This window comes from Canis lupus, chromosome 10, assembly GCF_048164855.1.
Source record: "Canis lupus baileyi chromosome 10, mCanLup2.hap1, whole genome shotgun sequence".
NCBI classification, from domain to species: Eukaryota; Metazoa; Chordata; class Mammalia; order Carnivora; family Canidae; genus Canis; species Canis lupus.
In genome coordinates this window covers 2,572,703-2,598,938 of record NC_132847.1, presented here as the reverse complement: position 1 = coordinate 2,598,938, position 26,236 = coordinate 2,572,703, and the positions used below count along the sequence as shown (strand labels likewise).

The 26,236-nt window shown below is 40.1% G+C and overlaps 1 protein-coding gene across 3 annotated transcripts in view; it reads right to left on the bottom strand.

The window, feature by feature from the left end:
- The window catches only part of RNF130 (ring finger protein 130), a 136,841-nt gene that overhangs the window by 52,166 nt on the left and 58,439 nt on the right, over positions 1-26,236 (bottom strand). For all 3 annotated transcript variants that reach the window (XM_072840457.1, XM_072840456.1, XM_072840458.1), the window contains exon 3: positions 23,264-23,514. In XM_072840457.1, the coding sequence (XP_072696558.1) occupies positions 23,264-23,514 (251 nt within the window). The remainder of the gene's footprint in view (positions 1-23,263; positions 23,515-26,236) is intronic.

Sequence of the window (26,236 nt, the reverse complement as noted above, 5' to 3'; positions counted from 1 at the left end):
GATGAACTTCTATATATCCATCATCCAACTTCAATGATCAGTATTTTACCTGTGTTTTCATCTGTCCCCTTCTCTATTGTGCTATAGGATTTCAAGCATATCACAAGCACGGTAGCATTTCACCCACCCATAAAATCGTCACTATGTCCCAGAGATAGGGGCTTTTGTTTGGGGCTACTGTCTCATCTAGCAAAATTAACAATAAGTAATCAACATTAATAAATACACAGATTATACTGCAATTTCTCTAGTTCTCTCCAAAATGTTTTCTGAAAAAGATTTGAGAGCGAGCGAGCGAGCAAACATGTGAGCAGGGGGAGGGGCAGAGTCCCCAAGCACACTCCTTCCTGAGCGTGGAGCCTAAAGTGGGGCTGGATCTCAGGACCCTGAGAACATGGCCTGAGCTGAAATCAAGAGTTGGCCATTTAACCAACCAAGCCTCCCAGGTGCCCCAGAATGTCTTTTTATATAGTTGGCTTGTTTGACTCAGGATACAAAGTCCAAGCACAGTATTTGGTTGCTGTTCCCTTTCAAGTTTCTCTTGATCTGTGAGAGTCCCCTCTATTGTATATGTATCTGTAGCCTGTGGAAATAGAATGGACTCAAACTGTGTAGAAAGTGTACAATTGGTATTTGGACATGGCCCACAAAACCATCATTACCATCAAGACAATTTATCTATCACTCCCCAATTTCCTTGTGCCTCTTCCTAATCCTTTCTTCGTGCTACCCCTCCACCCATCGCCTACTTTCTGCTACTGTACTTTGTATTTTTCAGAGTTTTATATAAAAAAGATACACTGTGTACTATTCTGTATATGGTTTCTTTCACTCATCATAATTATCTTAAGATTGATCCATGATGCTGCATGTATCACTAATTCACTGCTTTCTTATGCTATGGTATTCTCTTTTAACCTGTTGATGGAACTTTTGTATTGTTTTGACTGCAATGCAGCTTTTGACTGCAATGAATAAAGCTGAAAACCACCTTATTTATTGGTACAAGTCTTTGTAAAGACATGTGCCTTCTTTTCTCTGGGGTAAATACTTACAGAGTGGGGAAGACCGACAATATTGTGGTGTGACTTTTTAAGAGACTGCCCAAGTGTTTTCCAACATTGAGTGGGCCATTTTACATTCCCATAAGCAGTGTATGAAAATCCCAGTTCCTCCACATCCTCACCAACACTTGTTCAGTTCCTTTCATTTGACTGTAATCACTCTAAGAGGGGTGTAGTGATATGTCCCTGTGGTTTAAATTTGCATTTCCCTAATGACTAAGGACGGTGAGCATTTTTTCATGAACTTGTTTGCCATCTGCAGATCTTCTCTGGTGAAGTATCTGGATCTTTTATCCATTTTTCTACGGAGTTTGTTTGTTCTCTTATTATTGACTTGACAGTATGTTACATATATTTTTTTAAAGATATATTCACTTATTTTAGTGGGGAGAGTCAGAGGGAGAGAGAATCTGAAGCAGACTCCCTGCTGAGTGGGGAGCCTGACGGAAGGCTTGATCTCAAGACCCCCAGATAATGACTTAAGCTGAAATCAAGAGTCAGAAGCTCAACCAGAATGAGCCCTATGTTACACTTCGAAATACAATTCTTTTTGCATACTGTTTCTCTCCTTCTGTGGCATTAGTTTTTAATTTTGATGGTCAATTTATCAATTTTTCACTTGTGGACTGTACTCTGGTGTCATATCTAAGTAATTTTTGCCTATCCCAAGGTTACAAGATTTTCTTCCATTTTCCTTTCTTGAAGTTATTTTAGGTTTCACATAGGCCTCTGGTCCATATTGAGGTCATTTTGTATATGGTGTGAAGTATTGATCACACACGTTTTTTGGTATATGATATACAATGGTGCTGGCACTATTTGTTGAAAAGGCACTCTTTCTCCACAAATTGCCTTTGTATATCTGGCAAAAATCACTTGCCCGTAAATGTGTGGGCGTGTCTGAACACTATTTTATATCATATATCTATCATTAAGCAAATATCACACTTATTAATTTCTTGTAGTGCTTTATAAAAACAAATCTGAAATCAGATAGTATTACACTTCCAACTTTTTTTCTCTTCTTTTCCATCCTCCTTTTGGTTGTTTTTGATCCATCCAGTGTGTTCCCATAAGAATTTTAGGTCAAGCTTGTCAATTTCCATAAAAAAAATTATCTAGGGTTTACATTAGGATTGATTGCACTGAATGCACAGATCAATTTGGGGAGAAGTGATATCTTAATAGTACTGAGTCTTCCCTTGAACACTGTATATCTCTCCATCTATTTAGTTCTTATCTAATTTCTCTCAGCAATATTTTATAGTTTTCAATGTACAGGTCTTACAAATCTTTTTGTCAGATCTCTAATAATTTCTATTTATTATTTATTCTATTTTACATTTGATGCTAATGGAAATGATACTTAAAAATTCAATTCTCATTGCTTGTACAGAAATAAAATTTATTTTTGTATATTATTATATCTCTCACCTTGCTAAACCCATTAGCTCCAGCAGCCTTTTTATAGACTCCATCAAATTTTTGATACAGATGTTAATATCCTTTGTGAATGAAGACAGCTTTACTTATTCTTTTCTTTTTATTTTTTTTTTGTTCTTTTTTTTTTTTTTTTAATTCTTTTCTTTTTTAAAGAGAAAGCAAATGTGAGCGAGCAGGGGACAGGGAGAGAAAGAATCTCAAGCAGGTTCCATTCCAAGCCCAATGTGGGACTGGATCTCACGACTGAGAGAGATCATGACCTGAACTGAAATCAAGAATGGGACTCTTTTTTTTTTTTAATTTTTATTTATTTATGATAGTCACAGAGAGAGAGAGAGAGAGAGAGAGAGAGGCGCAGAGACATAGGCAGAGGGAGAAGCAGGCTCCATGCACCGGGAGCCCGACGTGGGACTCGATCCCGGGTCTCCAGGATCGCGCCCTGGGCCAAAGGCAGGCGCTAAACCGCTGCGCCACCCAGGGATCCCAAGAATGGGACTCTTAACTGACAGAGCCCCCAAGCATCCCTACTCATTTCTGATATGGGTACCTTCTATTTATTTTCTTTATTCCTTGTTGTGCTCGTTAGAACTTGGTCATCAGAGCACAGATCCTTCTATTGTTCCTAATATTAAAAAGAAGCATTTAATCTTTCACCATTTGGTATGATGGTATGGCTGTTAGCTTTCTACTGAGGCCCCTCATCAGTTTAAGGAAGTTATCTTTTATGCCTAGTTTGCAAAAAGTTTTTTTTTTAAAGACTTTTATTTATTTATTCATGAGAGAGAGAGAAGGAGAGAGAGAGGCAAAGACACAGGCAGAGGGAGAAGCAGGCTCCATGCAGGGAGCCCGATGCGGGACTCGATCCCGAGACCCCAGGATCATGCCCTGGGCTGCAGGCAGATGCTAAACTGCTGAGCCACCCAGGGATCCCCTGCAAAAAATTTTAAAATCAGGAAGAGATGTTGGATTTTAGGAAGTGTTTTTCCCTCCATCTACTGAGACATATGATTTTCCTTTTTTGGTCTGCTAATATGATAAAATTACATTAATTTCTCAGTGTTAAAACAGCCTTGCATTCCTGGGATCAACACCCCCTGGTCATGATGAAATATCCTTCTTATATATTGTTGGGTATGATTTGCTAAAATTTTCTTTAGAGTTTTTACAGTTTTGTTCAAGAGGGATTCTGGTCTGTAGTTTTCTGTTTTGTAATATTTTTTGTCTAGTTTTGGTATCAGGGATGTTGCTGGCTTTATAGGACAAAATGGGAGGTATTCTTGCCTTTTCAATTTTCTGGAGTTTGTAGATTCTCCCTTAAATGTTTGATAGAACTCAAAAGAAATCATCTGCCTTGAGTTTTCTTTTTTGGCGGAAGGTTTTACACTACAAATACAATTTTCCTGGGAGATAATGGCTGTTTACCTTTTCTTCTTGAATGTACTCTGAACATTAAGGGTCTTTTATGGAGTTTGTCCATTTCATATTAGGTGCCAAAGAATTGTTCATAATATTCACTCATTATCCTTATAATCGGTAGTCACATCATTGCTTTCATTTTTGATATTGTTAATTTGTGCCTTCTCTCTTCCTCCTAATCAGTTTGGTCAGATGCTTTTCAATTTTATTAATTTTCTCTTAGAACCACTGTTTTTCTTTTTTCTAGTTCATTTTCCTTTCTTCTGTGTACTCTGGATTTAATTTGCTCTTCTTCCCCAGTTTCTTAAGGCATAAACTGAGTATTAATTTCAGAACTTTTGTCTTTTCTAATACAGGCACTACTTTAGTGGAATTTTGAAAATTTTGATATTGTGTTTTCATTTTCATTCAGTTCAAATGAGTCTCTTATTTCCCTTTTATCTTTATCTGATGGCTTATTTAAAAGTTAGTTTCTAAATATTTGAGTTTTCCAAAGATTTTTGTTATTGATTTCTGATTTTTTTTAAAAAAAATTATTTCAGAGAGAGGGAGAGCATGAGCAGGGGGAGGTGCTGAGGGAGAGGGAGAAGCTGACTCCTTGCTGGAAGGGGAGCTGGACTTTGGGGCTTGATCCCAAGACTCTGGGATCATGACCTGAGCCAAAGGCAGACCCTCAACTGACTGAGCCATCCAGGAGTCCCTATTTCTGATTTAATTCCAAGTGGTCAGAGAACATATTTTGTAAGACTCAAATCCCATAAAATCCATTGAGATCTATTTTATGGTTTAGAGTACACATTAAGAGATTAGAGTTTTCTTTAAATATCAATCAGGTCAAGTTAATTACGTTGGTTTGAAGCTTTTACATACTCACTGATTTTCTGTCTATTCTTTTAATTGTTGAGAGTGGGGTACTGAAATCTTGCACTGTAACTATGGGGCTGCCTACTTCTCTCTGCAGCACGCTGTTAGTTTTCATTTCGCATTATTTTGGAGTTTTCTTATTAGAAGCATAAATGTTTAGGTGCCAGGTCTTCTTATTAATCAATCAATCAATCAATCAATCAATCAATTTATGATTAACAAGTAACGTTCAGCTGACTGAGCCACCCAGGAAGTCCCCTGGGAACAAAAACCGTTCTATTTTCGGTCTTTTATGATTTTGACTATGCTGAGTACCACATGTTAGTGGAGCCATTTGTTATTTGTCTTTCTGTAACTGGCTTATTTCACTTAGCATACGTCTTTCAAGGTTCATCAATGTTACAGTGTATTGCAGAATCTTCTTCCTTTTTAAGGCTAATGATATTCTATTGTATGCACACATCACATTTTGCTTATCCATTCATCTGTCAGTGGACACCTGGGTTGCTTCCATGTTTCAGCTACTGTGAATAATGCTATCAACATTATTTTTGTACACATGGGTGTACAAATATTTCTTTGAGATTCTGTTTTCATTCCTTTGGGTATACTGAGAAGTGGAATGCTAAGTCATGTGGTAATTCTACTTTCTTTTTTTTTTAGGAACCTCCATACTTCTTTCCATAGTTGTAGTACCATTTTAAATTCCCAGCAGCAGCATGCAAGGGCTCAAATTTCTCTATATCCTTGCCAACATTTATTGTTTCATTTTTTTAAAGTTTTCATTTAAATTCCAGTTAGTTAATGTAGAGTGTAATATTAGTTTCAGGAGTACAATTTAGTGATTCAATACTTCCATACAAAACCTGGTGTTCATCACAGGTGCTCTCCTTAATTCCCATCACTTGTTTCCCCCTCTCTTCCCTCTGGTAACCATCAGTGTGTTCTCTGGAGTTAAGAGTCTATTTCTTTTTTAAATATTTTATTTATTCATGAAAGACATGAAAGAGAGACAGAGACACAGGCAGAGGGAGAAGCAGGCTCCCAAGAGGGAGCCTGACTCGGGACTCGATTCCAGAACCCTGGGATCATGCTCTGAGCCAAAGACAGATGCTCAACTGAGCTGAGCCACCCAGGCATCCCAAGAGTCTATTTTTTATTTCCTGGTTGTTTTTTTTTTTTGTTTTTTTTTTTAATATATAGTAACCATCCTAATGGGCATGAGTGCTATCTCACTGTAGTTTTGATTTTCATTTCCCTAGTGATTAGTGATGTGGAGCATCTTTTCATGTGCCAATTGGCCATTCGTGTATCTTTGGAGAAATGTCTCTTTGTGTCCTTTGTTTTTTTTTATATGGGTTGTTAACCTGTTAAGTTTTTGGTTCTTTAATATTCTGGCTATTAACCCCTTATCAGAGACACGATTTGCAATTATTTTCTCCCATTCTGTGGGTTGCCTATTCATTCTCTTGATTATGTCCTTTGATGTACAGAAATTTTTAATTTTGATGTAGTCCAGTTTACCTGTTTTTTAAATTACTTGTGGGATAGCTGTTATATCCAAGAAACACTGCCAAATCCAATGTTATGAAGTTTTCTCCCTATGTTTTGTTCTAAAAGTTATAGTTTTAGCTCTTATGTTTAGGTCTCTGATCCATTTTGAGTTAATTTTTGTGTATGGTGTAAGGTAAGGGCCCATTTTCATTTTTTGTCATGTGGATATCCATTTTTCCCAGAACCATTTGTGGAAAAGACTGTCCTTTCCCCACTAAACGGTCTTGGTGTCCTTGTCAAAAATCATTTGACCATACATATGAGGGTTTATTTCTGGGCTCTCTATTTCATTGGTCTGTCTTTATGCCAATACCACACTGCTTTGATTACTGTAGCTTTGTAGTAAGTTACTAAATCAGGAAATCTGAGAGTTCCAACTTAGTTCTTAGTTCTTATTCAAGATTGTTTTGGCTGTGCAGCTCAGAGAGTAAAATTACCACTTTATGACAGGGGAAAGATGCAGGAAGAGCAGGGTGGGATATAGGATGTCTTAGGTCAAGCATACTGAGCACTGAGAACTGACTATTGCAGCCGGCCAACAGGTCATGCAGCCTTGATGGAAGTCACTCAGTGGAAAGATGGAAGGAAAACCTGTGGGAAGGGGACTTTCACTGGGACAGGACAGTGGGAGCAGGGTAATTTTTAAATATTACTGAATTGCCTCATGAAAAGGCCCAGACCAAGTTTAGCAAAGGCAGGTGGGTCTCCCACAAACCTCAGACTAGGGATAGGCAGGTCAGACCACCAGTAGTAGTGATATTCTAAAGGGGTGTAGGCCAGCAGCTGTGCTGAGGCTGTAAAGAGAAGAGAAGAGGGGTTCTGAGTCCCTGGAGCCAGGGAACCCAGAAACCACCACAGAATACCTCCCACACCCCCGAGAGAGACTGCCCACCGAACAAAGGCCTCAGCAGGTGATGTTGAGGTACAACCAGAGATTTCTCAGGCTCCACTTCATAGATGAGCCAACACAACATAACCCACAGGAATCCACGAACAGGTGAAGGAAGATCAGATGATTTAGGGCAGCCCACTCCCCTGAGGATCTGAAACATCCACTACAACCCCCAAGGAAAGAGCCCTCCCTCCCTGAGGAAAACAAGACCTAGGACTGAACAGGGCAGGAACCCTGATGGGGCGGGAGGGAGGGGTGTTGTAAATGAGAGGGAAGATTCAAGACACTAGAGGAAACTCTTCCATTTTGGTCAAAACCAGAAGTCTCCACCATACTTTTTTCAAATGCCATTTTAAAACGACAAAATTGGGTTATTTGTCTAACAGAATATCCCACATTCTAAATTTGGCGGCTTGTTTCCTCCTACTGTCATTTTACTTGGTCCAGTTCTTATGAAACAGTAGTTAGATTTAGGTTCACCTGCTTTGGTGAGAGTACATCCTAGGTGGTGCTATGTACTTCCTAATACACCCCAACATGAGGATGCAGTGTTCAGCTTTTCGATTTCAAGCAACATCAATAGATTCAAGCTTTGTCAGCTCATTCATTATAAAGCTCCCTAAGTCTTTCAGCTGATTATAGTATCCACTGGTGATCATTACATAAGGCATAATTCACTGATTAGTTGGAATTCTTTTTTTTTAAAAGAATTTATTTATTCATGAGAGACAGAGAGAGAGAGACAGACAGACAGACAGAGGCAGAGACACAGGCAGAGGGAGACGAAGGCTCCATACAGGGAACCTGATGTGGGACTCGATCCCAGGTCTCCAGGATCATGCCCTGGGCTGAAGGCGCTGCTAAACCGCTGAGCCACCCAGGCTGCCCTGGAATTCTTGCATAAGGAGCTTTTCCTCACCAACTAGTTGGTTACTATACAATAATACAATGTGTACAGAAGACACAAGATGAATCTTTTTTTTTTTTTTTAAGATGAATCATTTTTAAGGTCTTTCTCTTTCTCTCTCCTCCCTCCCTCCCTTCTTTCTTTTTTTTTTTAATTTTTATTTATTCGTGATAGGCACACGGTGAGAGAGAGAGAGGCAGAGACACAGGCAGAGGGAGAAGCAGGCTCCATGCACCGGGAGCCTGACGTGGGATTCGATCCCGGATCTCCAGGATCGCGCCCTGGGCCAAAGGCAGGCGCCAAACCGCTGTGCCACCCAAGGATCCCCCCTTCTTTCTTTCTTGTAGACTCCATACCCAGCAGGGAGCCCAACATGGGGCTCATGACCCTGAGATCAAAACCTGAGCTCAGATCAAGAGTTGGACGCTTAACCGTCTGAGCCACCCAGGCGCCCCAAGATGAATAGTTTTTAAAACTTGGTTTTCAGAAGAGCAGGTTGGTTCTTTAATAGCTTCTGGTTTCCATCAACTGCTGTATTTATTCCTTGGTGCTTTTGTCTCACTTTCAAATATGGAGAGTTCCTTTAGATATCACACCTCAGTAGTCTTCAATCAGCCACCTTATATATGTGCTGCCCTAAACCTATACGATAAGCCATTTTTCCAAGGATCCCTGGCTCCTTTGAGTGGGAAATGGCATTTAAAGATAATGCTAGAGCAGCCTGGGTGTGGAAAGGAATGGTACAGAGCTTCATTATTTTAATTAAGGATGTAAAATGGTAATTTTGCCATTCCTTCTGCATTTATTAGCTGGAATTTTTCTATGAACAGGGGTATTTTTTGTTATTGGGTTGTTACTAGCATGGGCAGAGGAGCTCTGTATTATTTTAGAAAAAGGAAACCAGGAGTTCACACAATTTCCAATTCAAAAGTAAGATCATAGTATTATCACCTAATGTCTTTTACAGTGAAAATCTTGGTTTCTAATATTATTAACACAATTAGTTAAAAAAAACAATTACTTATTTGCTTTATCCTGCAGTATGCATACAATATGCATATAATTGTTTCAAATAACAATATCACTAACAATAAGATTAAATGCAGCCTGATTTTGTTTTTAATCCTTAGACTACATCCCAGTAGAAATGTATTGTCCAAAAAAAGTGCCCTAAAAACAAAAAACAAAAAAAGTGGCTTAATAATTCCTTTCTTTATGTGCATGTATGCCACCATCTTGAAATACATTTATGTTCACTTGTTTTCATGTATTTTTGATTTTGATGATTTCTTCTTTTCTTTAAATTATCTACAATGGTCACGTGGCTCCAGAGTAAAAATTACCAGGTACAGGGAAGTCTCACTTCTATCCCTAGTTCCTCCACCCTGTTCTCCTTCCCTTAAAGAACTCTTTAAGAGAATCCTGGTTTAACGTTATATTGTTTCCTTTTGGAAATACAAGCTCACAGGTATAGTGTGTGCATATGTACTATGTACATCCATTTTCGTGGGTGAATTTTCACAGTCCTCCTCTTTGTTACAATAAACTAGTGCACTAAAACTATTCTGTATAGGGGTTCCTGGGTGGTGCAGTTGGTTAAGCAGCTGATTCTTGGTTTCAGCGCAGGTCATAATCTCACTGCCCTGAGTTCGAGCCCCATTTTGGCTGTACACTCAGTACAGAGTTGTGTTCAGATTTTCTCTCCTGCTCCCTCTCTCTCCAGCTCATGTGCAGTCATTTTTTATTCTCCAATACTTGGAGCCATAATTCAAGGTTTTCCAAGTTTCTCTATTATAAAGGAAAATTTAGCCCACATTTTCTTTTAATATTTGTAGTTTTACTGTTCATAATTAGATCTCTGATTCATCTGAAATTTATCCTGGTGTGCAATGTAAGGAATAGATCTAATTTTGTCCTTTTCCAGTTGTCCCACCACCATTTATTAAAAAGTTCACCCTTCCCCACTGATTTGAGATGTTTTTTATTATATACTGTACTTAAATTTCTACATGCAGTTGTGTTTATTTTTGGATTTTGCATTTTGTTCTATTGGTCTTTTCATTCACGGGCTAACTTTTAACATTCTTTTAAATAAGAGGCTTCATTTATGTATTATAAAACTTGGTGTGGCTAGCCAACCACCACTGCTCCTCTTTTTAAGTCTTTTTTTCTGACTATTCTTAATTACTTATTTTGCCATATGATTTTTATAATTACCTTATCTAACCCCCCAAAATACCTGAAGGCAATTTTGCTTGGATTAAGTTAAATTTATGAGTGAACTTTGGGAGAACTGCCATCTCCATTGTATTGAACATTTATATTCCCACAGGAACCAGGTATGTCAGGAGTGTTGTGTGGTCTTCCTCGTGTAGGTTTACACAGTATTTGTGAAGTTCATACCAGGATTGAGCCACACACCCATCCACCCATCCAGTTGTAAATGTTGCCTTCCATCCCATTTTATCTTTTGATTTTTTTCTATGTTAGTTTTTTTAAAAATATGTATTTTACAGAGAAAGGGAGAGTGTGGGTACACTTGTGTGAGGAGGGTGGAGGGGGGAAGGGCAGAAGGAGAGAGACAAGCAGACTCCTTGCCCAGTATACAGCCCAGGTTGGGCTCAATCCCATGACCTGAGACAAAACTAAGCATTGGATGCTTGACTGCCTGAGCCACCCAGGTGCCCCTCCAGATGTTAATTTTATATCCTGTTCCTTTATTAAGTTGTTTCCCTGTTTTAGTATGGTTCCATTGGCCCTTTTGGGATTTTTCACATAGACATTCTTATCAACTGGATATAGAGAAACTTCTGTGAGCCTTATTCCTCTTACTGCTTGCTCTTACCTAACTGCTTGGGTCAGTACCTGCAGCATGACGTTAAAAAAGAGCAGCTCTGCTTCGTCCTGACTAGAGGTGAAATGTCTTCATGTTTATCTGCCTAGTAAGATGTGGGGCTTTCAGGCTGAGGGTGTGCAGGTGTGTGCTCCTGGATGCCTCAGAGCCGAGGCACCCCATCACCTCTTGGGCTCCCTAAAGCTCCTTAACAGCCTTCCAAATCAGAGCCTGTGGTTTCAGCAGCTGTTCTAAGATGGCTTTGCTGAGGTTTTTGCCTCAGGGCGAAGCCCTCTTTTTCTGATTTCTGGGTTTCTGGTTCTTTGGACCACAGGAACTACCCCTTTTCTTCTGTGGGCTACCTTCTCTAGGGTTATAGGGCAGGTCTTGCTGCTGCTGGCAGTCTGGCCTGACCATGGCTTTTTCTGGAGTTCTTGGAGGCACCCTGTGGCTTCAGATCATCAAAGATGCTGAGGATTTTTCCTTTTATTATCCTACCTGTTCTCCGTTGTTTACTGTTTTAAAGGCATTTAGGGAAATTAAAAAAAAAAAAAAAAAAAGATACCCTACGACTTCCATCTTGTTCAGCTCAGAATTCTGCTGAAGAATTTTACACAAAAGGGTTCCCTGATGAGATCTGAGTGTTGGGAGGATTGAGGCCTGGCCTCCTGAGAAAAAGGTATGTGACACAGGGAAGACTGGGGGCAGTGAGACCTGGAAGGGTCAGGGCCTCCAAGAGAGAAGGAGGCAAGTGTAGCAGGGAACAACGGGAGGACAGAACCCTGCCAGGCTTCAAAGGTAAACGTGGCAGAACCAAATGACTGACAGGCGTGGGGGCCTAAGAGGGGCAGGGGATCAAGATGACTGGCCATGTGGCTGTGGCACTTCTGGAAGGAATTGCAGGTGCTGGTGGTGCTCAGCCATTGGCAAGCTAGTATCAACGCATGCAGGGTATCTGATTAGAGTGCCTGAAAATATTTGGGTAAATCACCCCTTCCACTTCTCGACTTCCAAAATCTGGGGCAAAAGGGAAAACAAAACAAAACAAAACAACCTTCTCTCTGTATTTGATATTAATGTCAAGTATCTTCACTGTAGTATTTTTCACTGGAGTTGGCCGTGGTACTTCCTTCTTGTGGACCCCTCACCATCTCCGATCACTCCAATCACACCTCCAAGGAAAGACACACCTCAGCCATGATTTTGGCCCTTATTTGAATCTAAAACCCACTGCTTTAATACTATTTGTGTTCTGCTGACTCTCAAAATCTAAGATGAAGCACAAATTCCCTTTGCTAAGATCATTTTTTATTCAAGTTCCTTGTCTATACCTGACCACCATGCTATGAAGTCACTGTTTTCAAGGTGTAGTCAGTGGGGCAGATGCTTGAAATTTACCTTTGGTGCTTAATAATAATATGAAACAATGATATTTATAGTAACTAAGATTTATTCAGTATATACCACATGCTAGGTACTGACTGTTCTAAGTCTTTCATATGGACTCACATAATCCTCATCATTTTGTGAGAAAGGAACCACATTATTCCCATCTTACAGAAGAGGAAACTGAGGCACAGGGAGAGGTAACTTGCCCAAATCCAAGCTGGTAATCCAAATCTAGACTTCTGGCCTCAGCCTGGGGGGTGGGGGGTGTCTTAAGAAGTTGCAGTTTTGAGGGGATCCCTGGGTGGCTCAGCGGTTTAACGCCTGCCTTTGGCCCAGGGCACGATCCTGGAGTCCCAGGATTGAGTCCCACGTCGGGCTCCCGGCATGGAGCCTGCTTCTCCCTCTGTCTCTCCCTCTGTCTCTGTCTCTCTCTCTCTCTCATGAATAAATAAGTAAAAATTAAAAAAAAAAAAAAAAAAAGAAGTTGCAGTTTTAAAGTGCACCTCCTCCTGCCCCCACATGATTCCTTACACACTGAAGTTTGAGATGCCCTAAACTAAGTTTAGGGCACTCCCAACCCTCTCTCCAAAGCATTTCCTGGAGTACTCCACCCACTCCTCATATTCTCCATATTTCTGACTGTGCTTTATTCATAGGTAATAACATTACTCAAGCTTCCACCTCGGCGCACACAGAGCAGTGGAATGGAGCAAACCACAGGGACATGTCAGGCTGCAGAGGAGAAAGCCCAACCAGACACAGCTGGGGTGATGTATGTGATGGCAGCACAATTGCTAGGACTAGAGGCTCCTGACTTCCATTCCTGTTTCCACTCTAAATGCTGCAATGACTCTCCATAAGACAAAATACAAAGGGCCACTGATGGTCAGGGGCCACGCGATCTTGTTTCACTTTGCTAAAGGCACCGATGGTACCAATGTGAACACTCTTCTGGATGTGGATGCAAAGCACCCATGGGTTTTAAATGGGCAGAAAACAACTCCGGCTTCACCAAACGGGAATACCTCATTTAAAGCCAGCTGGTTCATAGCGTATGGAGGACAGGTCACTAGAATGACACTCAGTCCAGATTTTCTGGTCATCAGAACTCTTCCACAGACCCACAGCAGGTCTGCATCAAAATGGAGCAGGGTTCTCTCCCAATCACAGTGAGATCCAGGTGCTGGGACTGTACTTCTTCTTGACCCAAACCGCCTGGTCATCTGCCGTCTGTCTATCTCTATCGCTACCACTTTTTGTCCCTTTTGTCTAAAACAAGTACAACATGCTCGTGTCGACCCCTCCCCTGCCCTCTACATGACCTTGCTTTATGAATATTACTTTCTTTGGCTCTTCAATCTTTCCCTAAGAGCTCTTTCCCCCTAAACTTTTCCCATCAGAAAAAAATATTCCATTGCTCCACTGCTAAAACCATCACTTTATGGCTCCTTCTGGCATAGAGAATAAAGTCTAAATGCTTCAGTGTGTGATTCCAGCCCTTCATCTTCTTGTGTCAACATGCACCCAGATCAGCTCATAGGCTTAGGTCTCCTCCCCACGAATCCTGATGTCACTCCACCCTCCCATCCCTCCTTTCATCCCTCCATGGTTCTGTGGAAAATGATCTCTTTGCCTAACTTTCCTCCTACTCCCTATTTGATGAAGTCTTATTCATCCTTTAAAATTCAGCTCAAATGTCACTACATCTGCTGTGAAGTACCCTGACTCACCTAGAGTAATATCATTCTGCCCCCAAAAGAACTCATAGCACACAGTATTTTGATTACACCCGTCTGCCTTCCTCATAAAACGTAAGCTCATTCTTTAATTCACTGAGTCAGTGTGATGTGCCAGGCCCCATGCAAAACCCTGAGGAGGCAGAAATGAATGTCTCACTAACACCTGGATCTCAACAGCATATTCTGTGCTAGAAAAAAATCTTAAGCTCTTGATGTGTGTATAACTTTTAGAAGGCATGCACTTTCTTTATATAGACAGTGGTATTTATTTATGTAAACTGATCGTAATAGGACATGAAAAAGAAAGTAACACCATTTGAGGTATATTAGAAAAATGATGAAGTAATACATACATAGCTGAAACACCCCCCCCCAGTTTTTCTAGAATTATTAATCTTTAATAAACAGACAAAATTCAATGTACAATCCAACAATACAAAAGAAGTCTGTCTTTTTGACACATAATCTTTTCCTAGGGGAAAAATCTTGATAGTATGCACAGTATTCCCTCCCCTCCAATTAGGAAGGAAGCCATTGAGCCCACTGTATTTTTTTTAAAGATTTAATTTATTTATTCATGAGACACATACACACACACACAGAGGGAGAGGGAGGGAGGGAGGGGGAGAGGGAGAGAGAGAGAGAGAGAGAGAGAGAGAGAGAGAGAGAGAGGCAGAGACACAGGCAGAGGGAGAAGCAGGCTCCTTGCAGGGAGCCTGACGTGGGACTTGATCCCGGGTCTCCAGGATAACACCCTGAGCTGAATGGGGCGCCAAACCCCTGAGCCACCCGGGCTGCCCGAGCCCACCGTATTTCAAAGACCAACTGTGTTTAAGCCAAGCATTACCCCTCCTCTGAAGAACATTCGGTTTTCTTCCTCACACTTACATGCAAGTGTGCTCTCCAATTAGCTACCTTCCAAGATAAAATGGGCAATAAATGCCTGCTTCATTTCAGTAACCTCAAGATATTTAAAGTCTAAGAATTATGTATATATATTTTGGCAAGGAGCTTTGGCAAGTTTTAAATACCTTAGAAACTTAGAAATATGCATTTTCACAGGGAATTTTCATTAAAAAGTCACTCTAAACTCAGGTTTAGCTTGTGGAACTTCTTTATATCTGCCTTATTATTCCTCAACCGTAAAATAAAAAATTATTTTTTCTATTGTGGGAATCAAACCTGACTTTAGGATTAAAGATGCAACATTAACCTTAACTGTGAAGAAGTTTACCCTGAGGCTCCCTCTCGATAGAAACACACCAAACATAGATCTTCATGTGAAGGATTGATCACTGACTTACCAGCAGGCAACACATTTGCGTCTACCATCAGCCATCCTGAGCTGTCTGTGCCTAAACACTGTATTTAGATGCACTTGGACAGTTTTTCAGGAAAAGCAGACCACCGATGGATGTTTAACAGTAACGATTAGTTCTAGTTCTTTCTGTACATGTAAAATGGTGTCAACTGTGTACATTATATTGTGCTTAGAAAGTTATTTATGATACATTGTCTTCCTTAGTAGCATATTCTATACAGAGCACTGCTTCCTGATGATAGTCTGGGAGAAAATGAGCCTCTCCCTAAAGTCACCCTTTCTCCTTTGCCAAAACTTCTGGCTTCTCGTTTAAAATAGCCAAAGGTTTCAACCAGTTGAGCTGCTGCCATCTTCTTATTAAACTTTAATAAGCTAAGCTTTTTAAGCCACATAAAAATTTCATCAAGTGTTTCTCAACCCTTAGGAAAAGACGGAAGGAGGAAAGAAAGGTCAGATAGAACATGTCTTTCTGCTCTGGCAGCATCTGGAAAAGGTTGTGGAAGCCTGTATGCAGCCAGCTGCACTACAAGTGCTGGGGAGCCAGGGGGCCCTGGGCTGCACCAGATGGTGGGTGTGCCGTCACCTTCATCACACACGGGCCCCACACTGGGTGCCAATTAAAGTGCTACCATCAAGCACCAGGCTCCTGGGCCCAACTGTATGCTCTTTTCCAAAAGTCCTTGGGATGTGCTATATTCACCCCACCATTACAGGGTTCTCGTGTTAGAAACACCATTTCAGAGCAACTCTTGATCATTTTACTTGCAGTGTTTCGTAATGGCAACATATTTAAGAAGTGTCTTCATTTTAAGAAAATGAATAGGGCATGCCACATGTTAATACAGAGTTAATAACAGAAGGAACAGATAAAAGAGTTGAAAGAGGTTACTTGTCTCCAGGAAACAAGAATTAGGAAATGACTGGGCAAGGAACCAAGCCTTGTGGTGCTATTTATTTTTAAGAATCCTGTTCATACATTGTATCGGTGAAACATTTAAATTTACAAATGAAAGTTCCATCACTGAGGAAAGTGGGCTATTAAAAACTACTTCAGTGCTGTGCCACAGTCCTCCAAGAAGCTCAAAAACTTCAGTTGACATCTATTTTCCCCAGACATCATCAGACAGGACTTCAATGATAAATACACAAATGTTGTCACTTTGTTGGTGCTGGTGTGACTCTTCCTCATTTCATCAAAACTGGATTTCACATCTATTCATTTTGTCAAAGACCTCACAAAACTGGTGCCTTCTATTTGAAGGCTGTAAATGTGATTTCACACATTATGTCTAATCTTTTCTAGAACAGGCACATTTTAGATCAGCTAACACTTCCACCTGCTAGTCCCTTATTGCCACCACCTATGTGCCCACCCCAGTGTGGGACATGCTATGCGGACTGTCCATTCTGACAAGAGAAGCCCCTCCTGCCCAACCCTCCCTCCGGATCTGTGACAAGCACATGAGTCTGAAAGGTGGACGCCCTCCTCAGGGACTTCGAGACTGGAGGAATGCAGGGTGGAATGCCTGTACCCATCCTACTCTAGCTGCATCCCTTTTTCCATGGTGGCTTCAAAGGGGCCCAGCAGAAAGGTGATCTTTCCACCCCACCTTCTTGCAGAAGCAAGCTCCATGTACCGATCTAATTGACATCTACAGAATATCCTGCCCAACAACAGATTGTGCATTTTGTCCAACTGCCCATATTATATTCACCAAGACAGATGACATGCTAGGTAATAAAACAAGCCTCAACACATCTAAAAGAACTGAAATCATACAGAGTATTTTTCTAATGATAATGGAACCAAAATAGAAATCAGGAATACTAAGATAACTGCAGAATCTCCAAACTCCTGGAAAGTGAACACATGGGTCAAAGAGGAAGTTTCAAAAGAAAAAATTACATAAAACTGAACAAAAATGAAAATACAGGATATCAAAGTATATGGGACACAGTTAACATAGTCCTAAGAAACTCAGAGCACTAAAGGCTTACGTCAGAAAGAAGAAAGGTGTCAAATAGATAAATCTAAGTTCCCATCTTTAAAAATGAAATAAAAGGGGATGCCTGGGTGGCTCAGCGGTTGAGCATCTGCCTTTGGCTCGGGTCATGATCCTGGGGTTCTGGGATCGAGTTCTGCATTGGGCTCCCTGTGGGGAGCCCGCTTCTTCCTCTGCCTATGTCTCTGCCTCTCTCTGTGCGTGTCTCATGAATAAATAAATAAAATCTTAAAAAATAAAAAAAGAAATAAAAGAGGCACCTGGGTGGCTTAGTCTGTTAAGCATCTGCCTTAAGCTCAGGTCATGATCTCAGGGTCCTGGGATCAAGCCCCATGTTGGGCTCCCCACACAGTGGGGAATCTGCTTCTCCCCCTCCTCTCTGCTTGTGTCCTCTCTCCTTATCTGTCACTATTTCTGTCTCTCTCTCAAATAAATAAATAAAATCTTTTAAAAAATGAAATAAAAAAATGGTTCTTCGAAAAATATCAGTAAAATGGAGAAGTTTCTAGCAAGACTGACAAAAATAAAAAAAAAGATATAAATCATTAAAATCAGAAACAGGAATATCACCACACTGTAGCATTACAAGAACAACTTAATGCTCATAGATTTGACACCTAAAAAACGAGCCAATTAAAAAAATAAAAAAATTTAAAAAATGAGCCAATTGCTCAGAAACCACAAATTACCAAATTCCGTCTCTCTCACAAAATTAGACACAAAGGTCCTAAACAAAATTAATCAGCCAAATACAGCAATGTACAAAAAATTATATACCACAACAAACTGGGATTTATTACAGGCACGTGGGTCTGGTTCAACACTAGAAAAATCCATGACTGCAATCTACCATAGTGGGCAGCCCTGGTGGCCCAGCGGTTTAGTGCCGCCTTCAGCCCAGGGTGGGATCCTGGAGACCCGGGATCGAATCCCACATCAGGCTCCCTGCATGGAGCCTGCTTCTCCCTCTGCCTGTGTCTCTGCCTCTCTGTGTGTGTGTCTCTCATGAATAAATAAATAAAATATTTTTAAAAATCTACCATGGCAACAGGATAAAGAAGAAAACAAAAAAAATCATATGATCATGTCAACTGACACAAGAAACGTAACAAAATTGAACTAGAAACACAGAAGACCTTCCTTAAGTTGGTAAGAAACATCTACAAAACATGACAGCTAAAACATATTTAATGATGAAATTCTTTCCTCTAAGACCGGGTACCAGCAAGGATGCCCACTCTCACCACTGAACTCTCATGCCCGCCCATTCAACACAGCACTGAAAATCTAGCCACTACAATTAAGGCAAAACAAACAAAACAAAAACAAGGGCAGTGAGACTGGAAAGAAGTTCCTATTTGCAGATAACATGATTGTCTATACAGAAAATCCCAAGCAGTCTACAGAGAGTTTATCAAGACTGCAAAATAAAAAGTCAGCATACAATACTGAATCACATTTTGATCTACTAACAGTGGACATATGGAACTTGAAGAAACTAAAAACACATTTGCAGTCCATTTACATTATATTATCACTCACAGTCACTCCAATGTGTACAGGATCTGTATGCTAAAAACTATAAAATGTTGATGAAAGGAATGACCCAAATAAGTTGAAAAATATTACAAGTTCATGGACTGGAAGATTCAACACAGTAAATATATCAGTTCTCCCCAAACGGATCTATAGTTTATTTATTTTTTAAAAGATTTTATTTATTCATAAGAAACACAGAGAGGCAGAGACACAAGTATAGGGAGAGGCAAGCTCCATGCAGGGAGCCCAATGTGGGACTCAATCCCCAGACCCAAGAACATACCCTGAGCTGAAGGCAGACGCTCAACTGCTGAGCCTTCCAGGCATCCCTGATCTATAGTTTAATGTGTTCATATAAAAATCCCAGCAGGGTTTTGTGTGGTGTTTTTTTTTTCTTTTTTGGTAGAGATACAGGCAAACTTATTCTAAAATTTACATGGAAAGACTCTAGGACCTAGAATAGATAAAAGAATCTTGAAACATAAGAATCAAATAGGAGGAATCACTCTACCCAATAGTGTGGTTACAGTCATCAAAGCAGTGAGGGATGGGCAGAGGGATAAAACCATACTTCAGTGGAATGGAACAGAAAACCCAGAAACAGAGCCATAGAAAAATGCCCAATTTGGGGGGGGGGGGGGGGAGAAAAGAAAAAGAAAGAAAAAGAAAAAAGAATCTTAACCCAAATATCTCATTTATACAAAAATTAACTCAAAATGGATTATGGACTTCAACATAAGAGGTAGAAGTATATAACTTCTAGGAAAAAAAAAGGTCTTTGGAATATAGGGCTAGGCAAAAATGTTTTTAGAGTTGCAGCAAAAGTAAAGTTGAAAGACCTCATCAAAATTAAAAATGTTTGCTCTTCAAAGACCCTGTTAAGAGGTTGAAAAGACTAGATACAAACTGGGAAAAAATATTTGCAGACCACAATTCTGACAAAGGCTTGCATCTGGAATGTAACAACTCTTAAAACTCAATGATTAAAAAAAACAAAAAAACCCAAAAACAACCCAGGTAGGAAATGAGTAAAAGCCATGAACGGACATTTCACTAAGAGGATATACAGATGGCAAAAAAGCACATGAAAAGATGTTCCACATCAGCAGCCATGAGAGGAATGCAAATGAAAACCACAGAAGAGATGTGACTACACACCTAAAATATAAAAAAATATTGACGATAACACATGCCATCAAGGATGCAGAGGAACTGGGTCAGGAATATGTATCTAATGCAAATGTGGAATACTACAGCCACTTGGGGAAAAGGTATGGCAGTTTCTTACAGACTTTTATATATGCTTACCGTAATAATAGAAATATCTATTTCATTCTTGAACTTTTACCAAAGGCAAATGCAAACTCAGGTTAACACAAACATCTTTAACAAATGTTCATAGCCACTTTAAAACAGCCAAAACATTGAAACAATCTGGTTCACAAAACTGTGGAACCACCAAGCTACAGAATTCTACTCAGCACTAAAAACGAATGAGCTACCAATACATACAACTTGGAAGGCTCTCAAGGGAGTTGTGTTAGGCGAAGACACCCAAACTCTAGAGGTCAAGTACTATATAATTCCATTTCAACAGCTTTCCTGAAATGACAGAACTGTAGAGTGGGGAACAGATCAGTGGTGACAGGAGCTAGGCAGGCGGTAGAAGGAAGGTGCCTAGGACAGAAGAACAGTACAAAGGATCCTGGTGGGGAACTGCTCTGTGTCTTGACTGTGGTGACCTAACACTGTATAGAACTACACACATGCCTGCACAAGTACAGATCAAACTGGAGAAATCTGAAAAAGATCAGTAGCTTGTATCCAAGTCAATATCCGGCTTGTAATATATACTATAGTTAAGTAAGGCTTTACCCCTGGTGGAAAATGCATAAAGGGGATCTGGGATCTCCTTGTTATTTCTTACAAATGCACATGAATGTACAATTATCTCAAAATAAAAAGTTTAACAAATGTAAAGGGCTGGTATTCCTGAAAAGATGCATATAGCCTGGATCTAAGAGTGAAGGAACATTGGATATCAGAGAAACTCAAATACAAAACTATTAGTTTGGATTCTTCAAAAATGTCAACGCCATGAAACAGATTAAAAGACACATGACAGGGGTACCTGGCTAGCTCAGTCGGTAGCACAAGCAACTCTTTATCTTAGGGTTGTGAATTCAAGTCCCATGTTGGGTGCAGAACTTGTTTAAAAAAAAAGAAAAAGAAAAAAGAAAAGACAAGGCGACTGAATGCAACGAACAATGTTTGGATCAATCCAGGGTTTGCTTTGCTATAGAGGACATTATTAAGACAATTTTTTTTTTTTTTAATTTAGTAGGCTCAATGCCCAATGAGGGGTTTGAACTCATGACCCTGACATCAAGACCTGCAAGCTCTCCCAACTGAGCCAGCCAAGGTGCCCCTATTATTAAGACAATTTTACGAAACTTAGAAAAGGTCTATAGATCAGTTATTGTTATCAGTGTTAACTTTCTGATTTTGAAAATCATACTGTGATTATGTAAGAAATGTTCTTCTGTTGCTTTTTAAAAATACACAATAAGGTATTTAAAGGGGCATATCACAAATTTACTCTCAAATGGTTAAAAAAAGTATATATACATAGAAAAGTTAACAGTTGAAGAATCTAGGTAAGGGAATACTTTATACTATTCTCACAGCTTCTCTAGAAAATTATAAATAATAAAAATTGTCATAAAAATTTAAAGGTATACAGAATACTGCACAGAGTGTGGCACATAAATGTGCAATAAACTACAGTTTTCAGATATTTTATACCTTTTATCAGATGAAGAAACAGGTTAAGAAATGAAATAAATGGTCTAAGAAAGACTATGGCAAACTGGTGATAAGGTCAGGATTTGAACTTAGATCTGTTCCACAGCAGCATCTGTGCTTTCACTAGAATGAGGAAGGCTGAAAATTTTGACTCTCCCACAGGTGTCTTGATGTACTCTGTTTATAAGGAGAGGATGGCATTGCATAAAGACTGGCTTCAAGCCACTCTCTAAGCAGTTCCCTTGCTAGTTTCCTACCAGAGAAACCTTGGACTGGGACTGGGACCTCACAGCTTCAACCCTGTCCCCCAGGTGCACTTTGTCTAGAGCATGTCAAACAAACTGATAAGATTACCGCCTGCAGGCCCTCCACTATAGGGCAGCACACCGTCTTGTCTTTCCTTGGTCTTTATTCACTGATCTGAAATCCACTGAACATTCAGTCTGCGCTCATCAATGGAAGTTCTAGGACAACCAGATAACTTTCTCCTATAGGTCCTCCTCCACACCTCACCATCACCCCATGGCCAGGGTTAAACAGGGTAGGTGGTTTTTAATTGAATTATTTTTTCTGAATAGATAATACACATGGGACAAAAGTACTTGAAGTTTCCCTCCCTCCACTTCCCAGCTCCCCTCCCCACGGACAATGAATGCTTCAGCTCAAAAATGCAACTCCATGATATTTATCCAAGGCACTAGCATTAGCTAGATTGTACTGTGATACTAAGCTGACCATTTACCTCGGATATTCCCAAGTGATCATTGTAAATTTAAATTCTAAGTTTAGGCATTTAAAAAAATCCTGAAAATAACATGAATAAGTAGATTTTCAACCTACTGACATGACTGAGGGTCACCGCTTTCTTCTTCTTCTTTCTTCTTTCTTTCTCTTTCTTTCTCTTCTTCTTCTTTAATTTTTTTTTTCATTTATTTATGATAGTCACAGAGAGAGAGAGAGGCAGAGACATAGGCAGAGGGAGAAGTAGGCTCCATGCACTGGGAGCCTGACGTGGGATTAGATCCCGGGTCTCCAGGATCGTGCCCTGGGCCAAAGGCAGGCGCTAAACCGCTGCGCCACCCAGGGATCCCCTTCTTCCTTCTTTTCTTCTTTCTTCTTTCTTTCTTCTTCTTCTTCTTTCTTCTTCTTTCTTCTTCTTCTTCTTCCTCCTCCTCCTCCCCTTCTCCTTCCCCTTCTTCTTCTTCTTCTTTTAAAGATTTTATTTATTTATTCATGTGAGACACGGGGTGGGGGGGCGGGGGCGGGCAGAGATACAGGCAGAGGGAGAAGCAGTCTCCATGCAGAGAGCCTGACATGGGACTCGATCCCAGGTCTCCGGATCATGCCCTGGACTGAAGGCGGTGCTAAACCGCTGAGCCACCCAGGCTGCCCCACCACTTTCTTCTTAAGTGAAAAACTGCATTATTTATGACAATAGACATCTCCGAATTATGGTTGGTAAGCATGGATCATTAGAGAGTGCTAGGAGCTCACCTGGTTCCTGTCGCGTGCGTTCGTGTACCTGATCTTCTGAATGAAGTAGAATATGAGCCACGCGGAAGAAATAATCATCAGAACAATAAAGGATATTGACACGAAGACTAGAGAGCCACGGCTGAAGTTCTTTGGCGGCATTCGTGTTCCAACAGCTATTGTCATTTGTACAGAGATGTTTTTCTCCAGATAACTCAAAATATCCTTACCCCTCAATTCTGTAATCATGACAGCAATAATATCTCCAGTGCCTGTAATGTAAAATAAACACAGACACTCAAGTGACCTTTAAAATTTATAGGAACATCAAACATATAAACCGCTACAAGTTTTGCTAATGGCATGGGTCTGCAGATTCGACTTTTCAATGCGATGAGTCTGCAGTTGGGTATGCTGGCACCAAGTAGAAACAAGAATCTGTAGTATATTACTTAAGATACAGACAAAATGTAAAAGGATTGCAATGGCAAGAGCCATATAACTAGGCATACAACTAAATTTAAAAAATTGATTATTGTATCAGCCAAATGTGGCAACAGATAGTATAAAACATATTATACAACAACATAATGTGATAAAATAATGGCAGGTCTTTAGTAAAACCTTTTCCATCTTGAAATGCTCCTTAGAAAGTCTCAGCTCCATAAGAAAAGAACAGCGCTAAGTATTTATAGAACAAAAAAATAGTTCAAAAAGCACTAGTATTTATAGTACAAAAATTGGTACTTTTGGTACTACTCACTCGTTTTTAGAAATATTTATGGAGCACCTATTGTGTATATAGAACTAGTATAGGGAAGAGAAAGAAGTATAGGATATTATAATATCACTGATGTGACACAAACCTGGTAACAGAGCTGCAAAAGCCAAATGCCTGCTGGTGGTAACCTCTGTTTTTTTTTTTTTTTTTTTTGTAACCTCTGTTAATAACAGTGGAGACTAAGTTTGGTCTTCTGTCTAGACCTGATGAGAGGAAGGTTCCTTTCTTGTTTACCCCAGAACCCTTCCGGATATTCAACCCTCCCTGAGACAAATCCAAGCTTCCACACTCTGGGCTAGCTGGGCATCAAAACCCTTCCAGCTTCTAATAGCTGTCCAGACATTCTGCCACAGCCACAGACTATTTAATATTTAAGGTAATTATCAGGATGTTAAGTTGCTCTTTGAGTCATCTACTACTTTCACTTATGTGATTTCCAAGAGGAGTAATACAGTTACTCTCTGTTCTGTGGAGCACAAAATTACTATTCCTTTCCTCCTCCACAAAGGGAAGTCATTTTCCATTTCCTTTACAGGAAAAAGGGCAGCTGTCTTACTCCAATCAAGCTGCCAACGATCCTCCTTTCTAAGGATCCTCCTTTCTAAGCTGAGGCTGGTGGCAACGTGCAACTTCTAGCACACTTCAAAGCAAAGACTAATAAGACTCTGCGGGTTGGAGGAAGGAGAATAAACATTTTATTTCAGGAAAGAGAAAATTAAAACTATTTATTCAAATTTGAATAAGGTCTGCACATTAATGTAAACCCCCAAAGCCAAACAAACAAATACCCACAACCTGCCTTTTCAAAGGCTTTTTCAATGAGTAATACTACTAAGGATCTGGTTTACATGTTTACATATTTAACTAAAAAGAACCACCCTTGTTCTCCCATGCAGTCAAAAGGCCTCAGGTAACTGAAAAGAAATTTAATAATTAAGTTTCATGAAGCATTTAACCCAATGGAACATACACCTTTTATATTACCTTATTCAAAATTGTCCCAGACATTTTATCAGAATACAGATTCAAAAAAAATCCTAAAAACAAAAAGAAAACTGCAAAATTAAAGCAAGCAACAAAATTAACATCTTGTTTACCTTTCTGAAGTAAAAGTTCTGGTCAGTAAGTTACAGAAAATCATAAAATAATGCAAAATCATTTAAAATTTGCCATTCAGAAATCTTAGGTCTGTGCTTTTAAAATGCTGTTCAACAGGCAGTGGTGTGCGGTGTTAGGTACCAGGCACGGCTATAAAGTAACTGAGACGGATCCCACAACCGACACATGACAATCAGTCTCATTGCTTTATAATCGCATCAGGTACAAAGAGTTTTAGAAACCAGTTCTGAGGCTTCCTCTTGAAGACTCGAGCTGGAAGAGGAGCAGGGCAAGCTGCACAGGTAGCCAGGGGAAACCGATGCACACAATATCACTTGTTCAAAGAACATTAAGTGAATACCACCTAATTTCAACTGGAAAGCTGTTTGGGAAAAGAAGCATTTAATTATTTCAACCATCCACTCAATGGTATTTATTGAGCACGTACTATGATCAAAGATGATCTAATGTTCACCTTTTTTTGTTTTTTAATTATTTTTTTTAATTTTTTTTGAATTTTATTTATGATAGTCACACACAGAGAGAGAGAGAGAGAGAGAGAGGGAGGCAGAGACACAGGCAGAGGGAGAAGCAGGCTCCATGCACCGGGAGCCCGACGTGGGATTCTATTCCGGGTCTCCAGGATCGCGCCCTGGGCCAAAGGCAGGCGCCAAACTGCTGCGCCACCCAGGGATCCCCACCTTTTTTTGTTTTTAAAGATTTCATTCTTAAGTAAGTGCTACACCCAATGTGGGGCTCGAACTCATAACCCCGAGATTAAGAGTCACCTGCTCTACCGACTGAGCCAGCCAGGCACCCCTTACTCTAATGTTCACTTTTGAAAGTCAGAAAATTTACTTGCTGTGAAATAAGAGAAAACAGATATTATTGGTCTGGCCCGGTTCCTAGCACAAAGCTCCTAAAAACCCTCGGCAATTTCCTAAGTGGTAAGAGCATTAGAAGCATCTTTTGTTCTGATATCTGGTCTTGGATCCTGACACTGAGCTCCCAAATAATTCCTTGAACTTCCTGGGTGACAGGAGAGTCTTCTGTTCTAATGAGGTGACTCTTGGAGGGCCATGAGGAAAAGTCTAGAACTTTAAGCCCATCCACTC